The 18718-nt window shown below is 43.4% G+C and overlaps 1 protein-coding gene across 19 annotated transcripts in view; it reads left to right on the top strand.

Moving 5' to 3' along the window:
* LOC121593524 (uncharacterized protein DDB_G0283357) overlaps positions 1–17930 on the top strand; it is a 73765-nt gene extending 55835 nt beyond the window's left edge. For 9 of the 19 annotated variants that reach the window (XM_041915933.1, XM_041915932.1, XM_041915931.1 and 6 more), the window contains 15 exons: positions 2019–2473; positions 2566–2814; positions 3258–3335; positions 3813–4031; positions 4111–4216; positions 4431–5420; positions 6743–7888; positions 8963–9063; positions 9176–9299; positions 10452–10576; positions 10671–10877; positions 10987–11089; positions 11163–11975; positions 12583–12776; positions 14416–17930. In XM_041915933.1, coding sequence (XP_041771867.1) covers positions 2019–2473; positions 2566–2814; positions 3258–3335; positions 3813–4031; positions 4111–4216; positions 4431–5420; positions 6743–7888; positions 8963–9063; positions 9176–9299; positions 10452–10576; positions 10671–10877; positions 10987–11089; positions 11163–11975; positions 12583–12776; positions 14416–14523 — 5018 coding nt within the window. In that variant the 3' untranslated portion in view covers positions 14524–17930. Of the gene's footprint in view, positions 1–2018; positions 2474–2565; positions 2815–3257; positions 3336–3812; positions 4032–4110; positions 4217–4430; positions 5421–6742; positions 7889–8962; positions 9068–9175; positions 9300–10451; positions 10577–10670; positions 10878–10986; positions 11090–11162; positions 11976–12582; positions 12777–12987; positions 13104–14415 lie in introns of all 19 variants that reach the window. The other 10 variants (XR_006004796.1, XR_006004797.1, XM_041915945.1 and 7 more) reach the window with 10 other exon arrangements.
* The last annotated feature ends 788 nt before the right edge of the window (positions 17931–18718 follow it).

Below are 18718 nucleotides of genomic sequence, written 5' to 3'. Positions count from 1 at the left end.
CAAGTAGCCGTTTGCTACTAGTAACTACTTGGTCTATCTGCTCCTCGAAGGAGAGTTTAGCATCTAGGAGGACTCCTAGATCCTTGACTCAGTACACTCTTTCGAGGTTCTAACCGTCAAACGTATAATTAAACTGCGCTGGAGCTCTTGACTGGCTGAATGGCGCATATATCGATGCAGACGCTTAGAGCATTACGCCTGCACCAGGATACAAACTCAGTCAAGGTGGCTTGTAGTCGAAGATGGTCCTCTGTCTCACGGATTTGACGATAGATTTCAACATCATCTGCGTAGAGTAGCCAACTATTATCCGGGAGTACCGTGCACTAGACATTTTTGTCGAACAGGAACAACAGATGCCCTAGGTTGTGGTCCGGGGGTACGCCGGAAGAAGCGCTGATAGATCTAGATAGGTGGGAGCCCAATCTAACCTGCATATGATCGATCACATAAGTACGATTTCATCCACTTTACCATAGGCGGCCGAGTCTATCGAGTTTTGTTCAGTTTGAATTTAAATATTCATTTGTACACCTGGAGTTCTGATGACTTGTAGTTTTTCTTCAGTATAAAACGCGCATATATGGTCGTTTGGTTTGTTGTGATTTTAATCACAAAAATCCGTTTTTTCCTCTTTTGGATTAATAATATGAAAAAGGATTGTGCAAACACTACCTCCATATGGAACACGAATTGGAGTGAGACAAATAATTCATCGAACAAAGAATTTTTCGGCTTCTACACACGAATTATACTCCAAACCTATACATCGTTGTAAATCTTAACTATTACTCTTTCAATATTTGACAACATGTTTCAATGTAGTCTATAATAAAAATGAAAAAAATAAGGCAAACCAGCACCAAATCCGAATTGGTATACATCTCATTAGACAAGAAGAATCTTTTTTGCACGAATTTTTATACGCGCATTTTTATATACCGAGTTGTAAATACCTCTTTTGCGAACGACAAAAAATGCAGCTAACATAGCAAAACGGTTCGGTAAACCCTGCAAACTTTATTCAATTCGAAAAAAAAACGAAATCTCGAATTCGAATTTTAATCAACGCAGGAAACGATATTCCCAAAAGCTCGTTCAGTCAGTCGCACCCGAGAGTAGGTCAATAGACTCTGTCGACCGTTTGGGCCGTAATCTTCAATCCCCGATCAATTCATGTGCAAATGAGTAGGGGGCCACCCAATGACGCTGACCAATAATAATTAACACGCTCTAGCGCGCATCGTGCAGGCAGCCACTGTGAGGTGAAACCGGAAGGGACGAGCATTGAAATTTGTCAACAAACTGCTTGCTGCGTTCCTTATCATCTCTCTCCCAAACACACTCACACACACACACACAGGGAGCAGAAAGATGTCTCGCGTGTGTTTGATTGAAATAGGAAGAAAAAATCTCAACAATTCCAAGCAATCAACAAAACCAGCTCCCGATTCCGTTAGCTTTATGACGCCACTGGAATTGGAAGTGCAGTCCAAACTGCACCGATTAGACATGACTGACTTTTGATAAGGCAAAAGTAAACTCTTGTGCACGTGGGATGGTGGCGAATGGCGAAGAGGTTTCAACTGCAACTGCACATTGTACTGTACGGGAAGATCCATTCGAGAAGTAGTAATACATTAGAAGAAGAATTTTGGACAGGGAGGAAATCCGCCCCAACTGATTGAGTGTTCGAATGGCAGCATTAACGTTGGGCGTGTTCCACCGACGAGTGGTAATTATCACGTACTAATTTGACGACTTACGACGCTCTTGCTTCTCGCACCCCAAAAATGGAGGAGACCGGTTCTGGTTGACGGTTCTGTGTGTTTATCGTTTGACCGGCGGGGTGGAGGACTACACAATCGCGTTTGTTTTAATGTTCAGAACGCTCAGTTAAGGCGTCTAGCACGAACGACGATACTACCCAACAGTCTTGCCAAACCCTTTGCAGATACAATGTACTCACGCCTTCTAACATTTATTGTTTCCTCCTCTCTTTTTCCTCCCCCCATTAGGAGCCACCAAAGAAATTGGAACGGCACTAACGCGCGTCTGCCTGCGACACAAGGCGGTTGAGAGCCGCATGAAAACGTTCACCACCGCGATCATGGACTGTCTGGTGGTGCCGCTGCAGGAAAAGCTGGAAGACTGGAAGAAGCAGGTGACGGTGATCGATAAAGACCATGCCAAAGAATACAAGCGGTGCCGGGCGGAGCTGAAGAAGCGCTCGAGCGACACGCTGCGGCTGCAGAAGAAGGCCAAGAAGGGTGCCGCCGACAATCTGCACGTGCTGGTCGAATCCTCCATGCAGGACGTGACGATGCGCCGCTGCGAGCTGGAGGAAGTCGAGCGAAAGTCGCTGCGGGCGATCATGGTCGAGGAGCGAACGCGGTACTGCACCTTCGTCAACATGTTGCAGCCGGTGGTGCACGAGGAGTGCGAGGTGATGTCCGAGCTCGGTCACTTACAGGTAAGAGCAGGGCCGTTGGAAGAGTGGCTCCCTTTCACCATGGGCATGATTCTAATCGGATGCTTTCTGCCGTTGTACCTTTTTGTGTATAGGAAGCCATGCAGCTGATAGCGATCGTCACGAAGGATCCCGCCCAACTGCCGCAAGCATCGGAGGAGCTGATCCTCGAGTCGAAGGCAAACATTAGCCTCTATCCCGACTCGCCCGGTGGCTCCAACTCGCAGGGCGGCTGCTCGAACTCGCTCGGCTCGCGCAAGAGCTCCGTCTGCTCGATCAGCTCGATCAACAGTAGCAGCAGTGGATCGCCGGGCCATCACCAGTTCCAGCGATCGTTATCACAGGTTAGCGCAACAGAACGGTTAAAGTCTATGCTAAAATTTGCTAACTCGTGTGTGATTTCACATCCGTGTTGTGTAGCTAAAAAGGCTAGAAAGAGCTGTGAATAGACGTTGGCAAACGCGCTGCTTTCTTTTTGCATGATTTATACAGAGTAGAGTGCAGCGAGATTCGTCATCGTGAGGTTTCGTTTTCTATGAAGCAGATAAATTTAAATTTACTTACTAGAACTGGATGTAAAATATAATTTAGTTATTACCATTAGTTTGATATTCTCACAAATTATTCCTATGTTAATATTACCTCAATTTCCTTTCATTATTGACTAGTTTCGTGTTTCTTATTTGCTACCTTAAGTTTTCTAGTATTTGACAAGTTTGTTTGTTTGTTTTTTATTTAATTTGTTGTGTTTTTTTCCTGTTTTCTTTTCCTTTCTGTTTGTTTTTAGTACTCCCCGGCGATACGTTTGAAACCAGGCGAATCGAGCGATAGCGGCTTTTGTTCTTCACCAGCTTTAACTTCACAGGTTAAACATCTTTGCCTCTTTCTTTTTCTTCATTATTTTCTATCCATTCGCTGTGATCATTCACATCATTCGCTGTTTCGGCTAGATTTGCTTCGTTCGGTTTAAATTATAGCATTTTTTTTAAATTCATTGTGTCAAAGTCCATGGCGCGCGCACAAAACGGCCCATATCGTAGTCGCAGTATTAGTGTTGCTTTAAATTTATTATTTGTTGTTTGTTTATTTTTTACTGTAATTAAAATGATAAATGTATCTGTTTTTGTTTGTATGGTGCGCTTTGTGTGACTGTATAGCTGAAACAGTTTGTTGATAGAGAGGCCCCCGCTGGTGTTTGCAAAATTTGCACATTCTCTGCAACGGGGCGGCCCTACAGCGGGCCATATGGTTGAACCGAAATTGATAAGCAATGTTCTATCGCCTTTTTTCCTCTCCCCATTTCACTGTACTCGGGCCCATCTCCTGTCCCCGCTTGCTCCAGGCCTCTACCTTAGCTAGTCAATCACATGCGGTATCAACGTGGCCACCGCACACACAGGATGCAACGTCAACCGTCGACCGTCCGCACACGATTTCGTCCGCCTACGAGAAGGGCCACCAGCGACCCGCCCTCACGGTGTACACCTTCCAGAGCCCGGAAACGATCGCCGAAACGCAAAAGTCGCCGGCAAACGTTGCCTGCCGACCGCCGCTACCAGTGGTAAGTGTGCGAAATGTTACCTAACGTCTCTAAGGTTCGCAGAAAGATTAAGGACTGTATTTTTATATTGTCATTTTAGCGCTGCTCCTCGCTCGAGAGGCCACTCTCAACGACTTCCGTGAAGAATGCCAATCCCAACGTGCCGCGTCAGTGTCCGTCTCCGATTCCAGCGCACATTACCAAAGGTATGAACGAAAAATGCCGCATTATTTCGGTGACGAATTGATACAAAGCTTTGCGTGTTGTTTGCTGTTGCGCTCTAGTTTGGAGCGATTCTTTGTTTAATTTATACTAATGGAACCCTCCCTATGAGTGCTCCTTTTACAAAGGAAACTCCAACCTTCAACTGATAAAACAAAACCTCCCACTAATCGCACACGAAACGGACATTTGTTACAGAACACCCACAACTTCAGCCCACCTACGTCAATATGACGGAACTGGCTTCGATGGCTGCTTCTAAAACCACTAACAACAGCAACAATGTTAACAACAACAACAACAACAATCATCACACATCAACAAGCGGCAACAATGGAGGTGCCAGTACGAACAACGTTCAGCAAGCGGCCTCACTGCAGTCCCATTCCCAAATCCCATACCAGCAACAACAGCAACAGCAACTGCACTCGCCCGTCCTCTCGTCCGCCTCCTCGCTAATCTCGCCCGATTCGAACGCGACGAACGCAATCAGCTCGCCGGACGTGTCCGCTTGCAGTACCCAGACGCCCCAGAACACGCCGCAGACTGGGTCGCCCGGTACGCCCAACTACAGCAGCATCGGCTGCGCCGGCGGCGGCACAATCAATCTCGGCTTCCGCAGCACGACACCGTCGTCGGCGGGTGGTGGCACCGCGGCCGTCACACCAAGCGAAAGTAATATTGACACTTCCTCCAACCACACGATCACGATCGATGACAACGAGGAGCATTTTAACAACACCATCAGCACCACCTCCGCGTCCGCAAACATAACATCTACCACCACCATCAGCACTTCCGATACTAGCAACAATTCCTCCTCCAACAACACCACCACCAACACCACTACCACCGCAACTAGCTCTACTAACAAACCATCTCCTCCTCACTGCTCCACCGTCGGCGGGACCGCCGACGCGCCGCCCAAAAGTGTGCTCGATAAGGACAAAGATATACTCAAACGTACCGGTTCAGTTCTAGAGAAAACGTCGCTGTTCGAGCAGCAGATCAACAACAACCAGCTGCACCAGCCGACGGTACCGCCGCCGCAGCAGCAGCAGCTCAGTGTGCCGACGTCGCCCGCCACCCTTTCGTCGCGCCACAACGACCCGAACGCGCTGTACGGACGACGGACGAACGAAGAAATCTACAAATCCGCCGGTCAGCTGCTGCTGGATCGCGATGCAGGTAAGCGAACGAGCTCCCACCCTCCTACCCCGTGTGTCCCCATTCCCGTTTCTTCCCGTCCATATGTCTTTTTTCCTACCTTTGTAAACTCTCTCTCTTACTCTCTGTATAGCAAATTTAACTAACGACACTTAAAGTTAACGTTTGGCAAACACTTTCGTCTGTTGCCATGCGGAAACATTTGCTATACACTGTTTTGTAGTGAAGCCAACGTCGAGTTACGTTTGAAATGCATGTGAAAGGAGATTTAATATTTAAAAGCAAAAAAATCTCAAAAATTACTCTAGATTACAAGAAAAGACATACAAAACAGTCTACAACATTAAACTGATTTTATTTGCAACTTTTACACTGCACATTTGCATGAGAACAACAATAGTGAACACACACAAAAAAAAAAAACATACAGAAATAATAGCAGAACAGGCGAAACTCACTTAGAATCAAGCATGAAGAACCCAAAGATAAGATAATAAGAGTAACATTTTGCGGCATAATTTGCATTACGTTTAGTGCTGTAAACGTTCCAGAGTTTTATCATGCTTTTTTGACAGTTCTTATGTTTTGCACAGTATTTTCACTTTTTCTTTTTCGCTGCTTCCACTTCACTCGCTTTCATCTTTCCTACGCTTGTTTGCACCTATGTCCGTATGTTCTATATCGTTTGTCGTGTGTTTGTCGTTTGTTTGTTTGTTTTTTGTTCTTATCCATTTTCTATTTTCTTCTTTCATTTCTAACCGTTTTCCGTTTGTCTTGTTTATTCACCTGTTTTTGTTGTGTTTGTTTTGTCACATTTACATTTTGTTTTTTTTTTCTTATTTTGTAACTTTCCTGTCTCTGTATGTATCTGTACCTACACACACGCGCGCGCTATGTGTTAATGTGCCTCCTGCTGTGCGTCCTGCTCATTTTCGTTATAATCCACAATACACACGCGCGCCCGCTGCAAACAAAAAACGCTCAATTGCACCACCGAAAACTCACGCAACACGTGCACATACGATTTGTTGTGTGTTTTTGCAACCCACCAAATATCCATTCTAATGCGCATTGAAACACCTCCGCCCCTCAACGACACATTCGGTTGTTCGTTGGTGGTATTTCATCCGATGCGTTGTGCGTGCGTTTACTGCTGCTGTGCCCGTGCCCGCTCACTCAATGCTGCCTATATAATTATTCACCGCTGACCAACAATGCAACAATGCAAAAATGCACCCATTCACTCGCCTTTTGCCTCCAATGCACACATATGCGTGGGTATGTTTGTGTGCAAATCGCAAAAAAAAACAACAAATTCTGCAACTCTGCACCCTCCGCCTTAGACTGCATCGACAAGCAAACGATCGAAGAACTAAACAATCTGATTGGTGAATTAGATCTCTTTCAAAGAGAGCACGAAAATGCTCTGCTACTTCAGCAGCAGCAGCAGCAACAGCAGCAGCACCATCCACACCATCCACCACAACAGCACGCACGCCATCGGTACTCGAACGGCGGATCGGGCTCGGGCGATCCTGCATCCGAGTCCGACACGATCCTTGCGAACGGTGTGAATAACAATCACGGCGGTGGTATGCTAGCGTCCGGCCACCGCAATGGTAGCCTGCACGATGCCGAGGACGGTCTACAGCTGCTGGAACAGCCAACCACTGCCTTGGGTGGCGGTGGTCGGTTACCATCGTCGATTTCCTCCAGCAACAGCAATCTGGACGAGTACCTGAGTAACCACCAGGCGGCCGACGAGACGAACGGTTCGATGACGAACCTGGCGGCCAAGTACAGCAACCACAATGCGCAGTCCGCCGACACGACCGATTATGCGAGCACGGGCGGCCACTACCACCGCTCATCAGCGTACGGGCAGCAGCAGCATCAACACCAAAACCACTCGATCGGGCTCGGGCTCGGCTCGTCCGCCGGTGGCTCCACGCAGGGGCTCGATGGCATCGCGACCGGGTTCGAGAACCCCTCGTTCATGATGGAAAACTACTACAGCCAGAACCGTAGCGAGGTGGTCGTGTTGCGCTGCAAGGACACCAGCCGTAACAGTCTCAACAATGCGCCGGACGATCTGCTGACCGGGAGCGGACTGATGCAGCTGAACGGTACGCCGGTCGACAATTCGCACCAGCAACAGCAGCAACGGTTAAGCTCGTTCCGCGTGACCACCTCGCGGCCAGCATCGCCCGCCTCGATGTCATCGTTCTTTGGCATTAGTTCCCGGTCGCCAACGCCGTCCCTGTCGCTGCCCGTGACGGCAAACTCGTCACCACAGCATCATCATCATCATCATGGCCACAACAACTACCACCATCAGACGGCGGCAGCGACGGCCGAAGCGAATGACCCGACGGTGGCGCCCAATTCGTCCAATCACGCACCATCGAGCGCTGGCCCGGCACCACCGTACGACGATCGTATCAATCGCAATAAACCCGCCATCACCCCGAGACCTGCATCGTTATCTGGTTTGTTTGTTTGTTTGTTTCACTTCATTTCACTTTCCTCCGACCTTCCCACATCCGTATTTTGTTTCGTTCATTTTGTAATGTATTATAATACTTCATTTTGCATCCTCCATTAAACGCTCGTCGCATACAACACTTATCAACCACCATGACTTCTTCTCATGCTATGGCTCACCTTCACCCATCATGCATCGTTCATACCTCATTAACCTAATTTATGTGATCAATAGGGACAGCTCGCAGACGAACAGCCTCGCGCGTGGTATACTAATTATGATTAGCTGCAAGTAGTCGAACGACCGATGTGCATATTCCTTGTTTATTAAGTTTTTGTGTTATTAATTGTAGTTTCGTTACATGATGTTGTCGCTATGTTGTTAAGAGAGCATTTATTGTTGTTATTCTTCTTCTTTACCATACTTAAATTTTAATTTGTATAGTTTCATAATTTTCTATATTACCTTATACAAAACATTATGTTGTTCCAATTGTGTTATCACTGTTTTTTTTGTCTTTCTTTCACCGTGTTTTGCTGTGTTTGCCCCCTAGTCTTATAATACATGTGTGCATCATACCTCACCGCCTATCAATCACACCTTGTCTCAGTGTTTGCTCTTTGCGTTTGCAATGTACTCTCTGTTGCTAGTTTGGGTTTAATTTGTTGCTCTCAGTTCCGTTCTCATGTTCATACATACAGAGCATCACACACACATTTCAACAGTCATTGCCATATCTATAAGTTGTAGTACGGTCTTCATAAAACAATGAAAACGAATGAAAAGTTCACTATTGAATGTCCCTTTAGCTGTAGCAACTAAATACTGTTCAAGTGTCGCGTGTTAGAAAGATAAAACTTATCCTTAAAAAATTAACAACTTTGACACATACTAAACATGGGATCAAAGGTTCCCAAAATTGGATTTGTATTTACCTGTTGCAGCTACGACTATTTTCTACTTCTTCACTTCACGCCCCGTTGACCTGCGTGCATTAAAATAGTAATCTAATTTGCTTGTTCTTATCCTTCTCCCTTCCACTCTCCCTGCTCTCCCCTAATTAAACCTCCCTTTGCAGGACCGACCCGTGTCACCCGACGTGCGTCCGTCAATACGGTGAAGCCGCCACCGCCGGTTCGGCGCAGCTCAAGCGTAACGCCTAGTCCTAGCGTAGGAACTGTAGGTACAGTACGATTTGGACGTTCGAGCCAGAAGCGACTCACCGGTTTCCGTTCTTTTTTTCCTTTTTTCTTTTCGTTTGTTCTTTTTGTATTCGTTTTCTTTTCCACAGAATTCCATCAACACCACCACAACCACAAATCTTGCCCAGCAAAGCCTAGCTTACACCTCATCAGAAAGTTTACCACCACCACCCGCTTATCTGTTAGATTCGGCCGCCGGAAGTTCACCTAGTAGTGCGTTATCTTCTTCATCTTTTTACTTTATGTTATTATTCTCATTTTGCGTAACGATCGATGTACTAAAAAAAGCCTTGAGAGGAACGCAGTGCTGCAAAATGTCACTGTCAATGTCATAAAAAAATCTGACTGAAACAAAATCCATGTCCGCGTCACGTACTCAATTGTGATAACCAGAGGTGATACTCATAACGATTGGTGTGACCAATACATGCTTCGTGACATTTTTACGACCATCGCTTGGTCAGTCACTTTGTCATGGAATATATGCGGTGCTTGCGAGTGGTTCCAAGAGTCATAATAAACATATTTTCTCGCGCTGTTTGACCCAACAGACAATCCAAGTAGACAGAGCGAAAAAGCATGCTCATTTTGTTGCTTGGGACCACACGTCAAGTATATTCCAAGAATGTTCGTGATTATCACCGACAGAAAATGTTATGACCAAATAAGTGACCAAGAGTTGGGTGCTTATCAAAATGTCACCAAGTATGTGATTGATCCTCCAACTGTTTCAGTCTCACCTCTGATCATCTCAGTTGTGTATATGAGTTGATTTGAGCTTCGTTTCAGTCATGAGTGTTGGTGACTGAAACAGTGGCATTTGGCAGTACTGTTCACAGCCAGTAAAAATCATGATTATGCTTGCGCCGACATTAAGCTCAGCTTCTGAGTTAGAGTATCGCGGTTGGCACTCGCATGTCGTGTTCGGCATGTCATGACGCACACATCGAATATCAGCAATGAGCATCAAGCTACCACGGATATGTTCATTGTTTTCGTTTGTGAGCATCTGTTGATGTTCATGACATTTTGCAGCACTGGTAGTATGCACACTCATTTGGAGTGTCTGTTTATCGAAACTGTTGAGTTAGATGTATGATTTACAAGTATTTCCCATTCATCCTTTCCTTTGCGGCTGCATCATTGAATCAGTCAGTCATCGAATAGATTCACTATTTCATTTGCATGACACTTTGATGCACCCCGGTGTAAATTTGGACCCTGCTAAACCTACTTACGCTCTATTAAAATAATTGCCAAATGGAGTAAATCCTTGCGATATACTAAGTCAGAAACGAAGTGTGATTAAGACCATATCCTCCTCCGGAACAATGTTTCTTTGTTTCTCACCCATAAACCATCCAGTTTCAGGAAATGTGGCGGGCACGGTGAAGGCACTGAATGAAATCAGGCACACCCCGGCCAGTCCGGGCGTGTTGCGAAGGGCTCAGCAGCAGAGTAACCCCCCATCCAATCAAGGATCTCCTACGGTAATTAGAGAACTCCATGTTTTGTGTGTGTGTTTCGTCGTGCCTTAAACCTGTTCGCTTATTTGTTCGCCATCCATCAATTTCTTACCATTAGCAATACACCAACCAGTACGGTACACTGCCCGCCAACAGGCAGCATGGTCATGATCATATTGCAAGCACGACATCATCATTACCCCCGACTGCTCCTACAGCTGCTGCAGTGACTGCGCCCCAATCACACTATCCCTCATCTCAACACCATCATCACCACCACCCCAGTACACCAAACTCATTCCATGCCACTGATAGTAACAAGCCGGTACTCATCCTTTAACTTTCTTTTTCTTAGTACCCTACTACTACTGTGTACGAATTACTAATACTTTCACAATTTTTGATCGTTTGATCACCTTGCGCCCGGTTTCTAGCTATCGAACCGATCTCCGAAAACGAATCTCCACCAACAGGGAGGAATATACGCACAACCGAAACAGCTATCGACCATGTCCAGCTTCCGCACCTCAAGTCCTGGTAAGGGTAGAGTCAGTGCAACGCGCATTCGTGCAAACGGCTAATTGCGCAACTTCACTTCTCTTTGCGACAGGTCCCCAGAAGCCAAACAGTAGCTTCCTCGCACAGCTAAACGCCAAGATAGCACCGAACAAAACGCCACAATCGCAGTCACCTGTGCCCTACCAACAGTCACAGCAGCAGCAGCAGCAGCAGGCAAACAACTACGGTTACACGACGGCTCAGTCCGGCAACGAGCTGATCTACCAACGGTCCACTCCGGTCGATCCGCGAGCGTACAACAATAATCAGCAACACCTTCAACAGCAGCAGCAGCAGCAGCAACAACAGTACTACCAACAGCATCAACAGCAGCAGCAGCCCCCGCCACATCCACCACGCGAGGGTAAACATTCAATCTATTCCACCTCTAATCAAGCCACTACACAGCAGCACTACCAGCAGCAACAGCAGCAGCATCACCAGCAACAGCAATACTATCAAACGCAGTATCAATCGCAGCAGCAACAACCACATCAGCCGCTGCAGTACCAGCAGCAACCGCAATCCTCGCCATACTATTACCAGCAACAGCAACAGCAGCAATCGCAACAGGCGCCTCACAAGCAACACCAACAGCAGCCACAGTACGGTCATGTTCTACCAACCGCCGGGGCTGCTAGCAGTAGTGGCAATAGTAGTAGTAGTGCCGGTGGCTATCCAACGCAAAACATTTACGTCTCGACGAACCCGTTCGTCAGTTCCGTCCAAACGTCGTCCGGTAGTGGTGGTGGCATGCCTGTCGGTAGCTACTCACCTTCGTCCTTTGGCAAAGGCACACGTCATCACCATGACGACGGGGCCAGTGGGGGCGGCGCTAGTGGCAGTAGTACCCCGAATCGGACAAGTAATTTTCTCCTCCCAATCCGTTTTTACAACACTCTTGACTGTGTTTGTGCGCTTTTGTTTGTCATTCTTTTCCGTTTCCGAGTGTGTTTGCTGTTCGTTTGTTTTGTCGTTGTTTGTTGCCGTTTTGTTTTATATTCATATTTGCCGAACGTTACGCTTTGTTTGTTTGTTTGTTTTTTTGTTCCGTTACGTTCTATTTTATTCTTCTTCTTTTAAACATTTTTGTTGCTTTCTTCATGTTTTAGTAACATGCATTCCCACTTGAAGAATTGTTTCCTAAAATTCAGTGGATTTATTTTCTTTTCTTTTTTTAGTGTGCAAACTTATACTTTGAAGTGTGTTTGCAAAAGTAATGAGCCGTAATTGCTTATTCGTAATTTTAAATTCACATAATTTTCCCAATCGACAATCGCTCTTTGTAAAACAAAAATGTACGCGTTTGCCCATTTGCTGTAGTGCGCGGTTGGTAAATTTGAGCTTACATATATTTGCGCTTTATTCAAAATACTGTATTTTGTAACTGCATGTACAGCAATGCTATTTGACCTCCAATGAATTCCATTAAATAAGAATTAATGGTTATGCCTTTGTTCTCTGTTCTACAGATCATCACAGCCGCAACAGTTCGGCAAACAATAACGGTGCCGCTGGCGGTAGTGGCTCAGCAACCGGTCCAACGCACAATGTGCTCGCCAAAACTAGTGCCGGTTTTCTGGAAAATCTAAATGCCCGACTTGCAGAACAGCGACTATCGGGCAAAGCATTTGCCGTGCGGAATCTGATCAACAGTAAAGCCCTGGTAAGCATTCAATGCAAAGCTGACAAAGAATGTATACATATTTAAAACGGGCGGCGAGACAAAACACGTGTTTTGTGCGTTTGCTGCAGTCTTTTCTGTCATGGTACACATCAAACGGTTTCCTCTCCTTTCTTACCAATTTTCTTTTCTTTTCTTGTGTTTTTTTTTATTTGTATCAATTTATTTAAAAAAAAAAATACAAACACGCTAGCACGACAACGGTGAGCGGTACTATAGCCAACAGTTTCACTTTTAAAAGCATATGTGTAGTGTAATAAATGGAACTCAAAATCGTTGACACGGTCGAGATATGGGTTCCGCCGCGAGGTGAGAAAGTGTGACTGTGCAAGATATTGTTACAATTTTTATCATTCCTTTTTAAAAATAATTATTGCGTGTAAATCGATGTGTGTTTGAACCACACACATACACAAACACTTTCATAAACACACATACAGTTTGTTTTATTGTTCATCTTTTGTTTGGTCTAACAATAACATGATTTGGCTCTGTTTTTCGTCACTTTAATCCGTCTCTCTCACCTTTATTACATGCTTTTAAAGCGTCATGTCGCACATCAGCTGTATTACGGATGTGTTGGCAGGATGCATATAAGCTTTTGTAGTTTCCATCTACATTGGAACGAGTGGTTTTGTTTTTGTTTTCGTTCCTTAATTTTGTTTTCTGTTTCTTTAACTTAAACTAATTGACGCATTCGATTCCCCTTTTTTTGTTCTTATAACTTTTACTTGTTTGGTTTTATATTTTACAGTATAATGGAGTGTGCTTTAAAATAACCAATATATTCGATCTGTTCTTGATTGTTTCTCATACATACAGATTTCGTTGATTCATTTCACTTGTACAATGAACATTGTTTGGTTTGATATAAATTTGTCTTCAGCGTGTAGCAGAATGATCGTTACGAATGTAATTGTAATGTTTAGTATTGCACATACACACAGTATCAGTATGGTAGCGATAGAAAACGAGAAAAAAATCGGAATGTTTATGTCGTCCACCACAGCCAAACGCTTTACTTTACGTCCTTCAAACAAAGCAAAAAAATAATAAAGATCATCCCTCTTTATTAACTATTTGTCTTATCCCCATGAGCCTTTGGTTATTCATTCCCTCTCACTCACTCACCTTAAGTAAAACGCGATTGCTTCTAATCGTACTGTGATGACACCAAAATGTACCAAAAAATCGCAAACGAAACACCGGCCCACGGTATATTTAGAAAGCATAATCACAATGTTAATATATTATTACTTTTCACCGCTCAACTCGCTTTACCGCCATCAGCAAATATATATATTTTTTGATTCCGATAATCTTGCGGTGGAAGATCACCATCTTTTATTCGCATCCGTAGCCATACCTCGCCGCTCTACGGGCGCTGCCCGCACCACGTTTGTGCATACTGCGAATGTATTTTATCTACCTCGTTACTGTTTACTACACCCATTGCCTTTTGTATCTCTTTACTATACTTCATATTTGGCCTAACGCTTTTTTCCGCTGCGCGTTCTGATGTGCTTTAACGAATCACACCGAATCAACAGTGCGCCATCGAAATAAACGCCGATTCTAATCGATTGTTTTTCTTTTAACGTTAACTCTCCCCTCATTGCAGCCGGACCCACGGATATGCCACGAGTCGCTTATGGATCAGATAAAGCGTGGCGCTACGCTGAAACGCAACCGTACGATCAACGATCGTAGTGCACCAAAAATCCATTAGATTTCTAACGCACCCCCCCGAACTGCACTACCGCGCTTAAGCCAACACCAGTAAAACACACCCACCTAAGAGGAACATAGAATATGTATACAACAAGTGTGCGAGCGCGCGCACCTCACGTGAGAGAGAGGGTAGAAAGCGTGTGCGCACGGTTTGAGTTTTTTTTCTTCTTGTTTTTGTGTTGGCGATGCAGTTTTCCCAAAATGGAAGCAGTCAATCCCGCTGGATCCGATCAGATACGAAATGTAAAGTTAACGGTCACTCACATTATCTGTAAGCTAAGCTACTGAGCTGAATGTAACCCAATAGGCTGAAGAAAAGATGCATATCGCGTGTGTGTTTGCGGGGCGAGAAGATTGATCCGTCGCACATAGTTTCGTGCGGAAAACGCAGGTACCTTGAAGCTGGTTAAGGTATTTATCATTTTCGAGTTTCGTAGTTGTTTATTTTTTCTTCTCTCTCTTTGTTTAATTTTCTTTTGATTAATGAATTTTGTTTAGTACACATGTTTATCCCATTGGGCAAAAAAACAAATGATGAAACAAAAAATTAAAATGATCAATTCAATAGAAACGATTCCACAGCGGATAAATGGCATGTAAAACTGTGCTAAAATTGTGCTGAAACGATTGATAGCTGCATTATTCCTATTTGGATCACGAGTGAACTGAAAATATTTGAATTTCCTATTTCTTTTGCCGATTTCTGCATTACATGATTACACCTTTCAATGAAGCCTTGTATGCCCCAGTGTGTAGTTCTAAGAGCTGTTTTTTATTTTTTGTTTTGGAATTGTGTGATTAAAATCGCAAGCGTAATGCAACAACCAGTGCAACAAATAATACAAGCAGACAGAATTAGAGAGCTGTGAAGTAAAGTGAAGAGAGATACAAAAGTGAAGTAAAAGAAGAAAGGGAGAAGGGAGCAACCTCTATCGCACATCATACCCAATATATCAATTATCAGCATAATTCTCGACGTAAGAAATTTTCCTGTTGTATTCAATCAATCAGTGCACGCTGTTGACATGCAAAATCAAACATTGAAAGCAAAAGTTAAACAAAAAGACTCACCCTTGTATCACTTTCGTATTATACCCAGTACTAACTACTACTGTCTAACCCGTGTTGAATTCGCCAATCTCCACACTCGCCTTATAACCGACATACCAACATACCGAAATAATGATATACATGGTACGTAACCGAATAATAAAGTAAAAGAAAGTTCATTTAGTAGTAAACCCACAACAAGAAATCAAACTGTGCTCGTGCCCCAAAACGGCGATGACATACACACATAACAAAAGGACAAAAGCATTTTAGGGAAGAAGGCAACCAATTCGTCCAAATACAGCCAATTATCAGACGGTGGGAGTGTGTGGTGGTAGTAAGATTATAGAATGCTCCAATTTGCATCTTTTATAGAGGACTTCTTGTAAGACTTGTGTCTAAAAGTCGGCTGTCTGCATCGAATCGTAAAGCACGCTGCAAAAGTGAAATGTTCTCTGTGTCTCATCGCACACTATCAAATGGCTACAGTTTTTAGTACAGTTTTTAATCCACTTCATCTCGTTCACACTCACTCACGATTCATCTGTGTACCAACCACTACCTTGAAGGAAATAGTAACATGAAATGCTCAAACTAAAACATGCATACAACAAAACCTAACTAGCGGATGATCCAGACGAACATATTATCCCTTAGGACGAAACATCATTGTGTCATTTGCGACAACAAAGAACCGGTAAAGACTGACAAGAAGTCGGAAATGCGCAAAATATCTCTTTTATTGATGTGTCTTGTGTAGGTGGTTCATATGTGGTGTAATTACAAAAAAAAAAACAAAAATCGGAACAGACATACACACACTTCGAGAGTTGTGTGGTGTACGTGGTGTTACGTGCGCAAAGGAAAGCTAGTTATAGAATGTAATGTGTATCCTTCTCTGCTGCCGTCACTTTACAATAATCACAATTAACGTACGAAATCAACCAAACCGAACCTTTTTGGGTCTAGATGGATGGAGGGGGCGATGCGTACACGTAAACAACAACACTAAAACAAAAACAAGAAAACAATGGCACTTAAACCGGTAAGCTCGGTTCCTACTGGTTATGTCGCGGCCGGTTGAATGTATTGCAAGTTGTAGGGCCAAAACTATTGATATCCGGTGTTAGATTGCAGTGCAGTTACAGTATCACAATATCATCCATTTTTCGCGTCCGCTTAGATACGGACCAGTCTTCCACCAAAGATCAGTAACAATTGGAAGTAAACAGAAGAAAAAACGAAGTATGATTTGCAGTACTAAAAGTGGGTGGTTTGTGTATGTTGGAGAAGAAACATGGATGTAGCAAGGAAGAGAATGAAGAGGGAAAGATGAAGTGTGTACCGTAAACCAAACCTTAGAACAGAGGCTATCTTTATTTTTGAAACCTTTACACCTTTAATGGTTTCTATTTGTCCAATATTTATTTATATTGTTTTTTTTTCAATTATTTTTCTAGTTTTTACCACATTTATTTATCTTATGTTTTCAACTCACTCTCTGCAATTAACTTGCGTTTATTTGTTATTTTCCCCCTTTTTCTTATTTATAATATTTTTTTTCTTCTTACAAACTTAACCTTTTCCGTTCTTTTTTCCATTTTGAATATCTTTCTATTGTTTTCCATCCCTTGTTCACTTTTTATCTTATTTATTTGCATTTTTTTTTGTTTTCTAATAATTTTTTGTTTGATATGTAATAAGACTTGTTTTTCCTGCTTTTGTTAACACGTTAATGTAAATAATGAATGTGTGTATGTATATGTTTGGTGTATTGGGGAAACATTTCTCTGTCACGATACGATTTAAATTATCCAACCAACACTATATTAGGTTTTATTCTGCGCTCATTGAAAATCAAAAATAACTGTTCGAAAATGAAAAGGCGAAAGGGTAAAAAAAGCAAAAATGCGCAACTACGATAAACATTTCTAGTGGTCGGTTTGTTCGCCGATGTAATCGATCACTACTGAGCATCGCCGGTGGTGGAGAGAAAATAATAAATTAACCACGATGTGTCCTAACTGGCAAAAGCAAATCACCTCGAAAGGATTATGATGGTGAAACACAATAACTAGCTTCTAGAAAAACAAGAAAAAAGTGGAAGAATGCAGCAGATAAGCTAAGAGAACGTAATTAACGGTTAAAACACACATATAATTAACTTATGCGACAAGCTAAACCTACTAACCAAAAAGAAAACAAATCAACAAGAAGATCTTGGAATGGAAGAATCTAAAACTCGACGTTAAACTAAAAGTGGAACCACGGTGAAAACCCTAACACAACACTGTCTACAATAAAATACCCGCAGCGGTGTTGTGGGTAAACCGTGAAGCTGCTAAACAACAAAAACATATTATTTTTATACATCAAAAAAGTAGTAAGCCCAACAAGTGATCGGAATCAGTTAAAGAGACAGAGAAGGTGTGGTGAAGCGAAAAGGGAACTATGTGGGTTTGATCGATGAACACGGGTCGATATAGCCACGAAGCATTAGTTCTAGTTATACATTATATACACAATAAATATATATACATATACATCTTATGTATACATAAGGCACTGTGAAGCGGACAATTCGAATGCAAATGGAGGCAACCAAAACAGACAGGTAGAGCGGTAGAACCAACCGGAACACACTAAAGCACGAGCAAAGCCAACACTGGGTACCGGCCACGTTAATGCAAAACAACACACTGTAGATGGTGAATAACTGTAATACTAGCGAGAGCTGCTTGCACTGCACCGCAGCTTCAGGAGCAATGGCAAACGAAAAGAAGGGAAGGGAATCGTGACGCAAACCCTCCCGAGAGGAGCGTTCGAATCTCAGCGAAGAATGGGTAATCAAAGGTGAATAAGAGCGAGAAAGAGAGGAAAGAAAAAAAATCTTTGTTCATCCATTTCAATAATACGTGTCGAATCGGGGCAGGAAACGGGAAAAATCAAGCGGAAAATAAGTAATATTAATGAAAAAACAAACAACTCTACTGTATCATTGTACACTGAAATAAAGAGAAACAAAAACAAAACATCATTATATCAACGAAAAGAATAACATGTGAAGATGCTGTCTTTTTTCCGAAAGCTAATAAGAAAATTGAAGAAAGAAAGCAAAGCAGGAAAACTACGAAAGAAAATGA

The sequence above is a fragment of the Anopheles merus genome, chromosome 2L (genome assembly GCF_017562075.2).
Source record: "Anopheles merus strain MAF chromosome 2L, AmerM5.1, whole genome shotgun sequence".
Taxonomy (NCBI): Eukaryota; Metazoa; Arthropoda; class Insecta; order Diptera; family Culicidae; genus Anopheles; species Anopheles merus.
The sequence above is the reverse complement of the archived record's forward strand: the minus strand, read 5'-3'. Positions and strand labels throughout refer to the sequence as shown.